General features: G+C 38.9%; 1 protein-coding gene across 3 annotated transcripts in view; it reads left to right on the top strand.

Moving 5' to 3' along the window:
• The window catches only part of TMEM164 (transmembrane protein 164), a 40,481-nt gene that overhangs the window by 2,989 nt on the left and 20,633 nt on the right, over positions 1-16,859 (top strand). For all 3 annotated transcript variants that reach the window (XM_075435409.1, XM_075435408.1, XM_009945220.2), the window contains 2 exons: positions 10,528-10,577; positions 12,490-12,556. In XM_075435409.1, coding sequence (XP_075291524.1) covers positions 10,528-10,577; positions 12,490-12,556 — 117 coding nt within the window. The remainder of the gene's footprint in view (positions 1-10,527; positions 10,578-12,489; positions 12,557-16,859) is intronic.

Consider the following 16,859-nt stretch of genomic DNA (forward strand, 5'->3'; position numbering starts at 1 on the left):
AGAGAAATATGTAGTAGCTGGAATCTTGCAAGCATTGTTTTTCTGGCCTGAATTTGCTGAGGCAACAGGCTGGCAAGATGAAATACATGCAAATATAATTTATCCTTTGCTTCTCTTCTTACAGTAGTTTGTACATAATCCTGCTGCTGCACCTAAACGTTAGGATTAGCAAAGTAGGAGGTGAAGAGCTACAACAATCAAGATCACTTCAAAGGGACGCCAACAGTAGCTGTTGGTAAAAGTCTCTTCTTTCACTCAATTTCTGTATTCCTTGTCTTCAGCTGTGACTGTCTCACCTCAGAGCAGTAAAGGCCCTGGGCTCTGAGCCAAAAATATTTGGAACTGGAAATTGTGCTTCAGGTTTTCTCTGCGTAAAAGCAGAAGTCCTGCTTTTAAAAGATGTAAGACTGAAATGAAATCCCAGAATACAATGGGAGTTACACCTGTGATGCGTTTGGGCAGACAGAACTGTGTAATGCAATGGATACTGAGTTCTACAAACAAGTCTGTTTTGATTAGGTCTGGTGTTCAAATCAAATCTGTTTCATAAATGGGAAGAACTAGTTCAAATGTGTCATTGCAGGGATGAAGTATCGATCAAATGAACATAGTTAACTGCCTAAACAGTCCTTGTGGTTAATCAGACTCAGAGAATCAGTTGCCGTCCTGCCACCTAGTTGAGTTATTTAGAAACAGTACTGCTCATTTCCAGCCCTGGTCTTGGTTTTGGCTTCTTGTGTAGCTTTTGGAGGAAGAAGGGCAAAATTGTTGCTTCACTCTTGACGTAAGTGCAGCATCATTGAGAGATAAATATTTCAATTTTCAAAAGCTGTAATACATGCTAAACAAAAAGTGGAAACTTCTGTGTCTTCTTTGACAGCTGTCTGCTAGGGATGAGGGTGTTTTTGTGCAGCACAATGTTTAGTTACTGTGTGTGGGGCAGTCTAAGAAGGAATTCATAGTAAGCTCTTTCTTTACATCAAGAGTGTATACCTCTTTAAAAGAAAAAAAACCAACCCAAACCACTGTTTTTCTAGGACTGAGGATATGATTGGACCAATGATACTGCTGTAAACCTGGCATAAAAGGATATCCTGAAAGGGAAACATTAAGTCTACAGGGGTGTTGCAAACCTATTCTCCTTTTTCTAGCAGGAAAAAGGGGGCCAAGTGTTACATTTTCAGGACATTAGCCCTTTAGAGTATTTTAGGACCCATAATTATGGTATTGAAATTGAAGATGTGAAGGAAATCTTTAAAGTTTCTGACTGAGCAGCGTAAGAGGGAGGATTCGTCCAATAGCCAGTTGCAGCTCTGTGGATTGCTTTAAAAGTTTTGTCGAAGAGGCTTTTAGCAGCATCTGAACGTGGTTGTTGAGAAGTGTCTACCTAAGCGTGGCCTCCCTGTGTATGAGCTTCGGAATACTTACAGCGTTGCTTTAGTGAGGTGCAAGGAAAATTTCATGCCTTGCAATATCAAAACCAATTTGTTTGTCTCTTCCCTATTCTTTAAAGTACACATTTTTAAACTTTTCAACTGAAACACTTGTGTTCACGTAGCAGTTCTTCATTGCGGGTTCAGTGAAGGAGCAGTGTTCTTCATGATTTGTCCCTGTACCCCCCGTTTGTAATTTTGGACACACATACTTTGCAAGCTGTTACTCACAGTCAGTGTAAGTTAATGAAAACATGTAACACAGACATCTCTTGATGTCCTGTAAGACATCAAGCTGGAGGTGACAGGCAACTAAGATTAAATGTAGATGACTACAAACCAGGACCCAGGAATAAAATTGGTCTGTATTGCAAAAGAGAAATTTGGAAAGCAAAATGTGAGGAAAAACTCTTACGCAAATCCATCTAAATCAGAGGTTGTGGGTAACAATTGTAGGGTGAAGTCATCGCGAAAGGTCCTGTCCAACCTTAATGGTTACTTGATGATTACTTTTTTCCTTTTTTAAATTTGAATTTTAGGCTTGTGAGTTGGATCTTGACGCTTACAGTTTTAATTTGGTTTCTTGGAGCTTCATTGAGACTATTCAGTTCTGAGCACTGAAGATCATGACTGACCAGTTTGTAGAAGTTACAAGTGTGTGTGTGCAAGTCTCTTGAACCCTAGTTTAGGGGATTGGCAGAAACATGCCTGTAATCTAATCCTAAAATGATAGGTACAGCTAGTCCCTGTTTTAAACTATTGTCAGTTGTCAGTTTGGTTTCAATATGCCAATGCCCTCTTCCAGAACAGTGACTTAATACCAATCTGTAAAAGGAGTTTTGGGATTTTATTTTTTGCTTGTTTTAGGAAGAGGTTTGCAAGTGTTCCTCCTACAGAATCATTTCTCAATGGTAAATCCTCACCTGGTAAGTTGTCATAATTCTCTTCCAACTCTACACCGAATCACTGCAGTTAAGACAGTTAAGGACTGACATTTGCCTGGAATAAAGAAAATGTTTTTGTAGGAAACACCTGTGTTGCTGGATGATTACTTCCAACAGTGATCTTTTTAGGCAAAGAGAAGTAAACTAAAGGGGAGGTGATAGGTGGAAAAAAGGGAAGGGAAAGAAGTATAGAGGAGCCCAGTTTCATCCAGTGCTCTTGATCTGATGTTTGCATAACTAAAACCAGCGCTACGTGCATCTGCAGTTCAGTAAGTACTAAATCCGGTGTTCATTATTCCTGGTTTTAGCTTCTCCTGGATCCTTTCTGTCCTCTGCAAAAGAGGCTACTGTGTTTTTGGAAACAATGGGCTGTTTTCAGAACTTGTATAATAAACATAGCTTGTCTGAATTCTGCATCATTCGGGAATATGTCCCATCAGACAACTAATTAATTATCTTCCTGTCTGTCCCCTCTTCCCTACCTCCTTTTTTTTTTTTTTTAATCTTGTAAAAAATCTGATTATGTGGTCAAATGTAATTTTTTTCAAATGTAAATGTGGATTTAATTTGCAGAAGCTGCTTCTAGATGCTTTGTAATATTTGGAAGAATCCGGTTAAACTGTGTACAGTTTTCTATATTCTGTCTCTTCAAAACCTTGAATTAAAATTAAAGGGACATTCAGATCGTGTTATTTGGGAGTGAGTATGAAGAACCTTTCATTACAGAAATCCAGTAAATTTTTATAGAAATTACACTAAATAATGGTATTGGGTTTCATGAGCAACAGCCTGCAGGTGAAAGTTTAATGAGTTACTCAATTTTTAAAGGGTAGCAGTATTCTAAGTCGAAGATGTTTTTCAATAGTTTCGTTCACTGCTTAACATGTTAAGATTGTTGGGCAAGATGTAGAGCAGCCAAGGCAAAATTTCCTATGAATATATGTACATTTTTCAAAATGTAAGTCTCTAAATGTAAGCTTCTAAACCTCTCTTTTTGTATGTGTGCGTATTTCCCTTATGCGGCTAATTTTTGTGTATACCTCCTGCGTTCCAAAACCTGGTGCTGCTACCTGCAGAACTTGTAATTTTTAAAGCACCTCAGAAGACAGGACTGTGTTTCAGGAGACAGAATAAAAATAAAATTTAGTAGAATTTGATGTGTTAAGGACTGTAAAAAGTATTTGAGAAAAGCAGGGCTATATAATTGGAGTATAGCATGATTTATTCCCAAATCAGTACATTTAGGAGGTGCGTGAGGCTTGTAGCAAAGTCAGCAATCCTTGCAGTGCTCTGAGATGCTATCTGATAGACAGAAAATTTGTGACGTCAGTGGGAGATGTGCGTAATCACAGCTCACAAACATAATGGCTTATGAAGTGTGCAGCTCGATTTTTAGATCTGCAGAACACACAAATCTTTCTTTTTACAACTGCAAATTAACTTGTGATACCTCCTCATAAAGCTGATTACTAGAGGGAAAATCCATCCTGGTGTGTGGTGAAAAAGGGCAGATGAAGAACAGTGAAAGCACCGAAAGCACCAGTAGGTCTTGGTGGCAAGCCTTGGTTCTTGGTGGCAAGCCTTATTTTGTGCCGAAGAGTGCCTTTCACTGCTAGAAAGGTGATAGCAGCTCAAGGGGCATAGGTATGAAGTGACAGGTCATGAGACAGATCTTTGGTTCCTTTATGCTGGGTCTGGGATGCTCCAGAACTATTAGTCTGGCATTCAAAACCACCATAGTTCCATTGTACAATTTATTCTGCCCTTGGTTCCAATAACTGTCAATATTTTTAATTGTTACAATCAAATTTTAAGCAGTGATTTAAGCACTGTCAACTGAAGTTCAAAGGCTTTAACTGATACCATAATTAACGTAACAATTATTTATTGAGCTGAGGAAAAGCTTTTCTGTGATAGTTTTAACACTGTATGTGGTGTGTTTCACCGTTGTGCTTATTTTTAGTGAATCCCAGCATATAGTAGAAAAATTGAGAAATACTAGTGTGAGGCAAGGCAAGGATTCTTATTCAGAAATAATAGTAATTTTTAATTTAGCATGAAAAGGTGTGTCTGCAGGCTGTGAATCGCTGTTTTCTTTGTTTGAAGAGGTTACGGCTCAGCCGTTTTGACAAGATTTGGCCAGTACATGCTGTATCTTGAGCTGAGAATTTCTGCGTGCTTTAGTCAAGGTGATCAGGGTCACGGTGATATGTCGTGCTGCTGACGAATGTTCTAGCTGAGGAACTGGAGTTTACAGCTCTAGGTTTAAGCCTTCGCTTTGGAGTTGCTAGAATTTGGAAATACCTGCTGTGCTGGAGGGTAGAATGCATGCTTTGGTAATTATCTCCTTTATTCTGTATATTCTTAGGAGAAAGCAGTACAAAAAGTGGGGAATTGACAAGAAATAGTCTGACTCTCTGAAAAGGAGTAGGAATTGCACGACTGGAAATTCTAGATGAAAAAGCTTAACTTTCTCTTACTCCAAATATTTGCACAGGGGATTATTATCTAAAGGCAATTAGATGAATAATTAGGTCATGAGATACTGGTTTGTTTTGATGAGATCATCGCAGATTTAAAGCAACTATCAATCAAAGTGTAACATGCAGTTTGAGCAACATGTTATGGAGAGACAGGCCTTTTAAAATTCTTTTTTCCCTCTTTTTTTTTTTTTTTTTTTTTGAAAACAAAGCTATGAATAATTGTTTCTCTGTACTATCCAGTGTTGCAGTGTATCACTGTTGGCTGTAATCTGTTTCTAGGATGGATTTTTTAACCCGTTTGGCAGTTTCACACACCGTTTTGTGCAGATTGTTTGCTGACAGCATCAACTGGTGTTTCAGGAATAGCTGCCTGAGTGGAGTGGTTGACTGACCCAAACAGCAGCAGTAACCACGCTGGGCACCTTAGGAGTTCCAGGGATTGGGATGACTCTCACCTAGTGATTTCCATTCTTGAAACCCTTCTTTGTTGCCCCCCTTGCGCTGCTGTGAATGTTTGCACGGCTCGTCGCAGGTGATGCATTGTACCGCAGCGGCTGTGCAGCAGCCACCTTCCCTGCCACAGGCTGCGCCATGTTGGTGTTACTGGGAACAAGTTCAGGACCATGAATTTGAAACCCACAGAGAGCGTAACGGGACTCATGTTTCTCGTGACACTTCCTCAGGGCTTTAGATAGATGTGGTAAGGGTTTACATTTATTCATACTGCCAAGTAGTCAGTGTCAAGTTAATTTAATTGTTTGTATTTTAATACTTGGGTAGTTAGTGAAATGCCAATTTAAATTATCAGCAGTATGATGTTACATGCCTTAGCTGCTTATAGATTGTGTTACTGTTTGCTTCTTTGGCAAAAATTATCTGTAGTGATAAAGCTAGTCGATGCTTACTGTCCTGCTGTTTTTAAAGATTACAATTTCTGTTGTAAAATCCCACAAACAGAAGAATTGTGAACTTGGACAAGGAAAGATATTGGTGACTGGAGGCAGAGCAAAGCAGGACTTTTCAGTGATGGTTTTGCTGCTGTAGGAAACAGCTATGAAACGTCACGCTCGGGGGGGAAAAAGTAACAGAAGTGAATGTAAATGGATATGCACATGAGAATCTTATTGTGTAAATGCGAGCTTAAATACAATGCAAATTAAGTTTTCTTAAGAAGTTGGACTTTTGAATATTTGTTCTTAATTTAGCCTTTTATGTTCTTTTACCTCCAGGTAAGTTTTTGATGGTCAGGTTTTGCTGAAGCATTAAGCTGGGAATGGGGAGTGAAGTAACCCATTACTGATGAAGGGCTGGTGCAGACAGTGATTAGAGAAAAACAAAGAAAAATAACCTCAGTGACACCTTTTCTCTGAAATACTAATTCCTCAGATGAGATAACTAATGCTACTGCACACATAGAAAGACCTGAGTCTTATGTTAATAATTAATCCTAAAATACGAGAAGTCTAGAAATCTTTCACTGAAGACGGTGAAAGGGAAGAAGGTGAGCCCAGGTTTGTCGAGTAAACAGGCTAAGCCTGCGGAAGGGAAGGCTGATCTAGAACGTCCCACTGAGCGTATATGATGTACAAGACATTGGATTGTAGAGGGTGGAAATTGTTCAACTTGCTACGCTTCGTTCTTCCCTGGGGGGAACTGGGAGGTTGGAGAGGGGGACAGGCAGCTTGTTATGTTCCCAGAGTCTGGTTTTTATAACACAGAAACTACTTTTACTGTAGTATTGCTTAATGCTCTGCCAGCAGTGTTGCTGTGAATCATGAGTACTCTTAACACTAGATTAACAGTTCCACCGGACACATTAATTAATCCCTAAACCTGTCCGACAGCTGCAGCGAGGCAGCTGGGGTTTCTATGCTGAAATACGTTCAGCTTGCTGCTGTTTAGCAGTGAGAGTGTAACATCTTTTGATCTTTGTTTTCTTTTCTGATTTGGCAGTCTGAACTTGTCAAACCAGAGTCACAATTTTTTATTTTTAAAACTTACCTTTTAGAAGGCAAACAAGACGTCTTTAAGTGATCTGGCTGTTCTGTGCTGAGCTCACAATTTAGACAAGAACATCTGACATCTAACATATCTAGATGCTGCATCAAAGCCAGAGTTGTTAAACCATTGCTTTCTGATAAATGACAGGGGGATTGTTTTGAACTTACTTGAAAAATTAGTTTTAGAGTTAATTAACAAAATCTTCTACATCTTTTAAATTATCCAGCTGCTTGAATGTTCCTTGCCTTACGTTTTACTGTTGTGGGGGAAAATTAATGGTTTTCACATGTACAGTAAAATACACTTAACCTTACGGCTGTGTCTCAGCCTTTTAAACATACCTCTTAATCTCTTCTGCTTTAATACACCTAAGAAAGGGTGAAAATTTTTATTTCAGTGCAGATTGACTGAAACGTCTTTTTCTTCTTCATTCTTTATTTTTCCCCTTTTCTTTTTTCAAAAATTAATTTTTGAATGAATGTTTTCATGAGTTTTTCACATTGCTCTGAATATTACAAGTAGAAATTGAAGTCTAACCTCATGAAGTTTTCATTTTGAATAGTATACTAAACCAATTTATGATCTGGTTAAGTGATCGTGACTGGAATGTTTGAAAGGAAAGATATGTTTGCAGTCTGCAGCAGTGAGATACCAAACCAAACAGGCGGCTCAGGGACAGAGAAGGTGCTGTTTGGAAAGGTAAATGAAATCTGTGCCGTGTGTGAGATGCAGTGGCTTTACTGGTAGCGTGCTTGGCTACCTTCTGCCAGAAACAGCTCTGCTCGGGCACCTGCAAGCATTCCCGTTGATATTACAAGTGCTGGTTCGTGTGGGGGTTAATCTGGAATAGTTAGTTGTGTGGCTTGTTCTTTTCTTCACCCGCTACCTTTTGAATTGTCGTCTTTTGTCTTTCTAGTTTGTTTCTGTTCATCAAACAAGATGATCTGTGTGTTACTCACGTTTATAAAACGTAGCAGCTTCCCCCTGCAAGGCGCAGGGTTGTATTTCCAGTCTGACAGTGCAATGTAATATGATTATGGGATGAGAATGCAAACACTTGTGTTAGGGCTTGTGAGCTTGGCTGATGTTAACCAGATATTTTAAGACTGCTAATTACTCGTGAGCTGAACGATGATGCTTTTTATAATGTTTGAATCTACTCAGTGATGTAGTTCTTTGAAAATCAGATACAAGGGTGTCTTGTAAAACACCCCTGTTAAGAAGTTGAGATTTATTTGTCACATAGAGTATATACGTATTTAGAGAGAAAGTGCTTGATATTAAACTGCGGAAGCTGAAACATTTGAAGAGCTCTTCCATTATCCAAAAGTTTTAACAGAAACATTCTAGTTCTAATTTCTCTTCTGTCATACAAAATGGAAGTCAGGCTTGTTTTCTGAAAGATCCGTCATAACAGAGGGACTTGTGTGCTTAAAAATAAATCCTGAAACTGTTTCTTGCAGTAGAGTTGGTGTAAAAATAAGCAGCTGTGCATCTTGGTCTCTTCCTTGCCCGTCTCCGTGGTAGTGAAGCATTGTAGATTGGTGTGTCCATCTCGGTGTCTGTAACAATGCCGTCCTTTTCTAATACTAGCTATTTTTTTTTATCCTCAGTGGTGAGATTCAAACAGCATGCAGACTTGTATTGTGGCTTTTGCTTTACGATGTGGTAGTTGGAGCGTTCTGCAGTGTGTCAGAAAAAGAAATGACTGGTGTGATTAAGACATATTTCTGGTTTGATTATTTTGTGCATATAGACAAAAAGGTCAGTGTGTTTGGTTTTTTTTTTTAAGATGTAGGAAATAAAAAGAAGAAAAAAAATTCTGTATTGAAAGAGCAGAGTTTCTTCCATGAAGGTATGAACTGTGCTTCAAAAGTAACACGTATCTTCTGCCAGATTTCTGAATTTAAGGAAATCATAAAAGAATATGAATTTAAAACTCTGGATGAACTAGTGAGACTCTAAATATCGTATCTCCTTTTGCTAATGTACAACATGTAGCGCTTAAAAAATTTGACTAATGCGTGCAAGTAGCATGGGAAGAAAAACAGTTATTATAAGAGACCTAGAGAAGGTATTTCTGGTCTCCAAAGAAGAGAAAACATAGTCCACAGTTCAAGGAACTTCAGTAAACAAAGTTTATTGCAAAAATGCACTGATGGAATAGTGAAGCATAGTAAGTGTTAGACGCTTTTCCCAGAAGCCATATGGGTCTTACGTGCAAGGTGATAGAGACCTCTCGTTAGACTTTTCTGGCATGTACTTTTTTTTTCTTAGCACAAAAAAGCATTCTGTAGTGGATTGTCATCATGCATCTGCTGTGTTCTCTTCTTCTTTAACCTGTCCTGATGAGTTGAAATGACTTGCTTTTTAAATACAAGACTTCAGAGAAACTCTGGGTTTTAACAGTATTCACTACGAAAATGTCTTGAGGTGCATTTGGTTAAATTTAATTGCTGCCTCGCTCTTGCTGTGCCTTTAGTTCTGTATGACTTAGGAAAAAATATTTGTGTGTGTGTGCATGTTCTAAACTGTTACTGAGACTGACTTGAGTTAAATGTACAAGTAAGTGGATGAGAGAAATAAATGGCTGTATATTAAGAACTTGCACTGGAAATAAAATATTTGGAATTTGTACATTTATTTGTATGGTAACGACAGCAAGCCCCTTTTATACACAAGGGCTCAGTAGTATGAGACTGGCTTCAGCATTTCTGCTGTTGCTGCGCCAAGTACATGACCTGGTAGTAACTGATGTGAATATACATCAGAGGCCTCTTCCCAGTTCTGTAGCACTTCAAAGGAACACGTTTGGTGAATTGTCTGATCTGACATGTCCACAAAGCAGACGTATTCTCCCAGTGTTCTCACTTGAAGTGATTTACTGAGAATTTGTTTTGTGGATTGGCTGTGAAATAATCTATTGTGAATTTATTTTAGCAACAGCAATAAAAAGCGTGATCCATTTTTTTTTCTGAAATACTTTTTATCAGACAGTAGGCCAAAGTCTCTTCTTTGCAGTAGTTGACAATATAAAAATTGGATTCTTATCACTGAACAATTATGGAGTAAGCTCTTCCTACCTGGAGCAAGACTTCCTGGTATGAACTATTTCAAGTTGCTGTGAGAGGTTCTGGACAGCAGTATCAAAAGATGATGGTTATCCTCTAAATTTAGAAACAACTTTTAAATTGTTGCAAAACAACAGGACTTCATTACATAAAATTTTAAATCAGGTCCTATTTATGGTAGAAGTACAGCCTGTAAAGAAAAACAAACACGCTGCTCCGGTTGTATTCACTTACTTACAGTCTTGTGAAACAGCTAGCTAATAATTGACAGATTTTTTTTACAGTACTTTAAAAGTACTTTATTTAAAATATTTTTATAATGACAGTATCAAATAGGCTAGAATTTGACTTTGTTTCTTAGGCACTGGCAGAAGTCGAACCCTAGATGCTGCTCATACTGCTTAAATTCTCTTACATGTAGGTAATGTGAGACCTTTTAACGTGTTCAGGCTTTATGGTCTTTTCTAGCTCTGCTGTAAAACAGTTCTTTTGGTTAGAAATGATTTCTGACATGCAGAACTGGGAAAGAAAGATCTAGAAAATGGAGTCTGAAAGAGGTCATATCATTAATTGAAGTTTGTTTCTAACATTTCAGATTTTTCTTCTTGCCTGTCCTCCATGTCGGATTGCAATGATTCTCTTCAGGTATTGCTTCTTCCTTACCATATTTCTGTCTACTTGCATAGTGTATTTTAGAAGTTAATCACAGCTGAAGTTGTAAAATATGAAGATGTACAGTTGGAAAGGCACATTGGTTGGACTGAAAAATGACACCTTGAAAAGGGTCAGGGCTTAAATCATAGATGTTGAGCCACATACCCTTGGTTCTTTTGTACTGGTGGTTTTGGCCTTGCTTAGCAACACGAATTAGCTCAGTAACAGATGAGAATGCACGCATATTTCTACAGATCAGTGTATGGGCTTGTGTAATTTTTCTCATGGGCCTTATACCTTTTTATTACCCTCACTGAAAATTAGTAAGTGGGCTTCATTGAAGGCCACGTATACAGAATGGGTCCAGATTTAAAATTGTGGATATAAGTTAAAGTGAATTTTTGCTGACGTGGGTATTTCTCAAATCTGTCCAATGTGTTCTGGAATACTGCGTGTTATGAACGTTATGAACCACCAGCGTTTCTAAGTGCAGGGAGCCCTGGGTGCGGTAAGGAGCTAAGGGGTGCAACTGGTCGTGCTGGGGGGAGGCTGCGGGAACCCCTGCCAGGTAGAATGGCCATCAGCAATGGCTGTGGTTGCCACCATGATGGTCATCTCGGCTCTTTCTTGCCTTAGTTGAGGCAGTGGCTGGAGAAACGGTGCTGGGGGCACGCCTCGTGAGTTACTTTGGAACTGCTACTGTCTGTCTGCGGCTTTCTCCTGCTGTTCCTGACTTGGGCATGGAGTGGGCTGAACAGGAGACACTGTGTTAGCATCTCCATCTCGGAGAGCGTGAGAAGTATGTCCGGAGTCCAGGCAATCCTGGATTTGCTATGCATTTGCAAAAGACCGGTTGCAGAGTGGAAATCACAATATTTGTTGTTTTTCACAATGAGCCTTTCTATTTTCCAACACCCTGGCAGCATATAAATTACATTTGAAGAACTATTTTGAAATTGTAATACCTTTTTCCCATCAAGAGACTTTTAAATTCCTAACAGTTTGACGGGCAGTGGTTGTAGAGTTTATTTTTTACTGTGTGTCGTATGTAGACTGAAACAGTACTCATACTATTTTTGTGTTCTTGTGATGCAACAGTGGTTCAGAAAAAGATGACTGAAAGCTATACAAAATACTGTATATTATATAAATAATAAAAATATACATATGTATAATTATAATACTACTTTCCTGCCTTATTCTTTGTTTAGGACTTGCCGTTGCATTTTGAGAAATGTAATTCTTCTTTTATTTTAAAGGACTTCTTCCTGGATAGATTTAGACTGGATGTAAGGAAGAAATTTCTTACCGTGAGGGTGGTGAAACCCTGGCCCAAGTTGCCCAGAGAGGTGGTCACTGCCCCATCCCTGGAAACATTCGAGACCAGGTTGGACGGGGCTCTGAGCAACCTGGTCTGGTTGAAGATGTCCCTGCTCACTGTGGGGCAGTTGGACTAGATGACCTCTAAAGGTTCCTTCCAACCCAAACCATTCTGTGATTCCGAATTCCTGAAGCTTTACTTTGAAGCTGTACATTTACAGAGTTAGACAGGAGTAAAAACCTTTTTCAAATACACTATTTTTAGCTCTGAAAGACAAATGAACAGCAAAATTCAACTATTTAGTAGCTTCCATCATGAACAGGACAAATCAGGCAGTCTAGGCTTTCTAGGAATCCAAAGCTCATTATAGAAAGAAGACCTACTTTAGGAATTATTTAAGCATGTATTTAAAGAGGTTTTTGTCATGGTTATTGCATTTGACAGTGGCTTTACTCAAATTCAAGACAACACAATTTTCTTGCATCTCTTGCTACCTTTTATTGAAGAGATACTACATAAAATATGTGAAAATACTACATTTTATTTACATCTGTGAAAGTAATATCACATCTCTTTTCTAAGGTTGCAGATGCATATGCTGAATGGGGCCCTCTTGGCATTGCTGTTTCCTGTTGTTAACACACGCCTGGTGAGTGTATTGTACTTTTCCTCCTTTATTATTTATTTCTAGAAGATTTTAGACCTTTGCTGTGTTTGGCCTTTGAAAGTTAACTTTGCCAGGCTGTAGATTCCTGGTACAGGTCACTACAATGGAGCCAAAATACCAGTCTTGGAATTTTTCTTTTTTGGTGTTTATAAATCAGTACGGGAAGTTAACACTGCTGCATTCTACATGTAGAAAAAAACTACTTTGTCAGTTGCATCCCAGCCTTTAAATGGAGGGTAGTTTCATAGCTTGGAAAGAGGCTTTCGTAGGTTAGCGTTGTGGCCGGTGGTCAAAGTGCAGTTCCAGGCTTTCAGCAGATATGTAAACGGAAGATTGCTCAGGCATGGGAAGTGCAAAAGGGCGTGGTGGCTGATGCCCCCTCTCCACTAAGAGTAGGCACAGCAGGTTTCTTTTTTCCATCCAAGTTTTCGAATCTGCTATAAAACTCTTGTCTCCTGGATGAAAAATTAGCCTATTGGTGTCCATAATAAAACTCTTAAACCTATTGAGAGTTAATGGTAAGAAAATTCATCCCGAGTCTGAGCCACGTGAAATATTTCTAAGGATTATTTTTAAGAGCTCTTATGCATGCATGTGTAGGTTGTCTGCGTAGGTGTGTGTGCATATATGCCTATGTGCTTGTTCATTTTTTGTCATTTGACTTATTTGCAAAAATCTGCTCTTGCAGTGATGTAAATGTCTGTTTGAAGATAGAGTTCACTGAAGTTTATCTGCCTACGTATTTATGGTGTCTGGGTAAAGTACTTGTATCTATATCCACGTAGCATGTGAGTTAATGATATTGTTAATAAAATCGTTGTGGACTTCAGACTCCATTACAAATCTCATTAGTGGCTGTCCGTTTGCAAATCTTGACTGCCTTAATCTTATTAAGTATAAGAAGCTGTATCTGTATTGAACTTCATGGATGATAAGCTATGTTTACTGGCCACGCTGGCAGCTAGGAGACCTGGAAACGGACAGTTTTAGTGTTGGCTTGTAGTTGGTTTCTTTTTCCCTCTCTTTAAGACTATGAAATTTTGCCCCGAGACACATTTTAGTACTAGAGAGAGGATAATACATCTGAAGGAAAAGCTATTTTTAACATGTAAACGCGTAAAGCATGACACATGCACGCACAGGAGGTTGGGTCGTATTTTTCAGATTTTGGTGGGTTTAGTAGCATAATAACCGTAGAGTTTTTTCAAGATTTACATTACCCTTCCTAGTCTGGTAACTACACACATTCTTTTCTATCCTGCAACAGCTTATGTGCATTTGGCAATTATGTTTTAATAAAACTTGGTACTGCTGAAGGGGCATCAAATGAATAAAGCAAGTGTTTTTTCCTGATGAGAACTCTTTTTATTTTGTATTTCAAACTATCTAGTTTTTAAGTAAATATAAACTTTAGCATGACAGAATTATTTTTCTGGGTAACCTTTTAAGGATAAAATGTTGTAATATTTAAGAAATCATTAGCTTCTGTTTTCTCTTCCATTATCATAGATTTCATTTATATTAAGGCAGTGGTGATTAAACAGGAAAAATACAGACTACTTTTATAAAATTGTCTCCTTAATTAGGGATAGAAGAGCCAAAGGATAGTGTCCAAGAGCAAATATTTTTGGAATAAATACAGCTTAGGATATTTTTGTCCGAGCAGCTGCTTGCTAGGCTGTTCTCTTTTCAGTGTTTCTTCTGGCACAAGACAATGTGGGTGATGTTTTGCAGCACTGCTGCTTTGACCCAGATTCTCTCATATAGACACACACTCTCCTCTGCAGCTGCCATTGTAGTTGTTTACACTGGCATTGTCCTGAAAGCAATAAATGTCTCTTAAAACTTAGTAGGAAGTTCAAAAAGTCGCAATAATTTTGTCCATGCTGTCTGCTCTGGTTTGTAGTATCTAAGTGAAAAACTTTTGATTCGGTCAAGAACTGGTGTGTGTCTGTGCCTCAACTCTTAAATTTCATTTTTATGATATTTTAAGATGTAGATTTTAGCTTGTACATGTTTCAAACAAATTTTGTATACTTAGTGACATCTGTAAACAGTTGTTATATATAGTGTGTGGCACGAAGAACATGAAAACTTGGGCATGTAACCCAACTGTGAATTCAGAGGAGCTGTTGTCTGGGGCAGAGCGTTCTGTGGTCGGTGGGAACTGGGAAGCAGGAGGCTGCTGCCTCCCGTCGCCTCAAGAGATCGTACCAAATCGACGAGTTGCCGTCAGCACCGAACTGCTGTGCTGTCACCTTTCAAATAACACACATTTTACACAGTGATACACAGCCGGATGTCATCTTGTTGTAGGTGGTTTCGCTGTCTTCAGCTGACGTTCTTCTGAGCCTCTCTGTCCCATGTGGATCGCCTGTGGGTTACCTCACAGGCAGCAGATGGGTACCGAGCTGGAGTCTCTTTGTGGAGAAGCCTGCTCGTTCAGCAGTAGGCATGTACATGCTTGCTAGCAAATTGTGTATCATTAGAAACCAAAGCAGTGAGATGCAGGAGCAAATATTAGATGTACAGTTGTATTTGTACATATCAGTAATCTGAAAGGGGCAAGGGGCAGAAGAGCCAGGATGAAAGGCAGTCATTACTTCCCCAGCTGATGGGTGTTTGTGTAGGAACTAGTGGGTGTCAGGATTTAGGTTCGAAGTGTTGACCTGTTCAAAGTAATTTCCAGAACACCTCTTACAACATTTTGTGGTGCAGTCTGTTAGGGTCATATGTTTTTGCTACCAATTACGTTACTTAATGCATTGTAAGTATTATTTTTATATATATGATTCGATGCTAAATTAACCTGAAACAGAAATTTTTGGAAGCTTCTAGCATAATTTGACATTTTCCATTTTCTTGTGTCTGTTAAATTTTTTTAGAACCTCCGTCATTTCAAAACTGTTCTTAATTATTTGGCTGTTGCCAGTGGAAATGGAGAGTTAGATATTCATTGCGTCTACAGCAGAAAGTTTCTGCCGTCTGTTATTTTAACCTTTCAGTGACACTATACTCATTAAAAACCTTGTTGGACTGTAATGGGCACCTGAGATAGTGTTCCAAAAAAAAATGTAGCCTGAAAGATGAGGTCAGTCTATTCTGTTCTTTGCAAGAAAATATTTTCCTGCCTTGGCATGATGTTGAGGTGCCACCAATTAACAGTCTTGAGCAACAGATGCACCCACTTGTGTTTATTTGGCAACTAAATATTCCAGTTTTACAAAACTATTTACCATGTGCTGATGGAGTTAATTTCTGTGCATTGAAATAGTCATTGGATAAAGGTAAAGCAGTTTGTTTCTCACTCAGTTAATGTGTTTGAGTTCTTATTGTGCTTTCAGAGATAAAGGACATTTTAATTTTCTCTCATAACTTCATTCCTGTCCCATGATGCAAATCATTCTTGGTCAGCATTAGTAATTCACATGGAATATAGGGTAATCTTTTATGACCTTTAAGTAAATAGAGAAGGTGCTACGGGAATCAGATTGTTAGGTTCCCAAGCGGGAGCCTAGAAAGGTGTAAGAAGAAATACAGGAGAAGATAGATTTCTTTTTTACTCCGTACTTGTATAGAATACAGTGTAGGTCCTGATAATCTAGCTATGTGACAAAATTCGTTTAACTGCCACAAAGACTTCACGTGTTTGGACAGTAACTGGTTTTGTCTGAACTTTCGTATTGCATTAATCACATTTTAGAGGAAACTCTTTCCACTGGTTTAAAAGTGGTTTTTTTGCAAGCTGATATCCTGAAAATGTTGCTATAGAAAAGTAAAAAACAGGACATGTCCCAGAGGTATTGGACTTGCTGTCTGTGCTTACGTGGCTGAAATGGTGGAGTTTTCATGTTTCCAGAAGCTGCTATATGCTATTATTAGAACTATTTGGCTTGAGAGGTGCGCGTTCGGAATCTGTTTTAGGAACAGCATCGTACTCTGAGCAGTACATGCAGTGCACCCTGCGTAGCGCCTCTGGTCATTGCCCGCTGCACTTCTGTTGACTGTGAAGGTAATAATTCACTGTACTAAATAGTTTGCCCGAAATGCCTGTGCCTGCACAACAAAATGGAGTAGGTCATGGTAGCACGTTAAGCCAGTGTAGATATGACATAATCTAATGGGCACAAGGAAAAAGAACGGAACACCTTGGGGGCTGCTGAGAGATCGTGCTTTGGTTGCTGGTAGGTGCTAAGGCCAAGGTTTCTGCATCTTCTGCAGTTACCTGTGCATTAAAATGGTATGGGTGCGTAGGTGGAGTCTACAGTCACACTTTTATTGGGTA

This window comes from Opisthocomus hoazin, chromosome 14, assembly GCF_030867145.1.
Source record: "Opisthocomus hoazin isolate bOpiHoa1 chromosome 14, bOpiHoa1.hap1, whole genome shotgun sequence".
NCBI lineage: Eukaryota > Metazoa > Chordata > Aves > Opisthocomiformes > Opisthocomidae > Opisthocomus > Opisthocomus hoazin.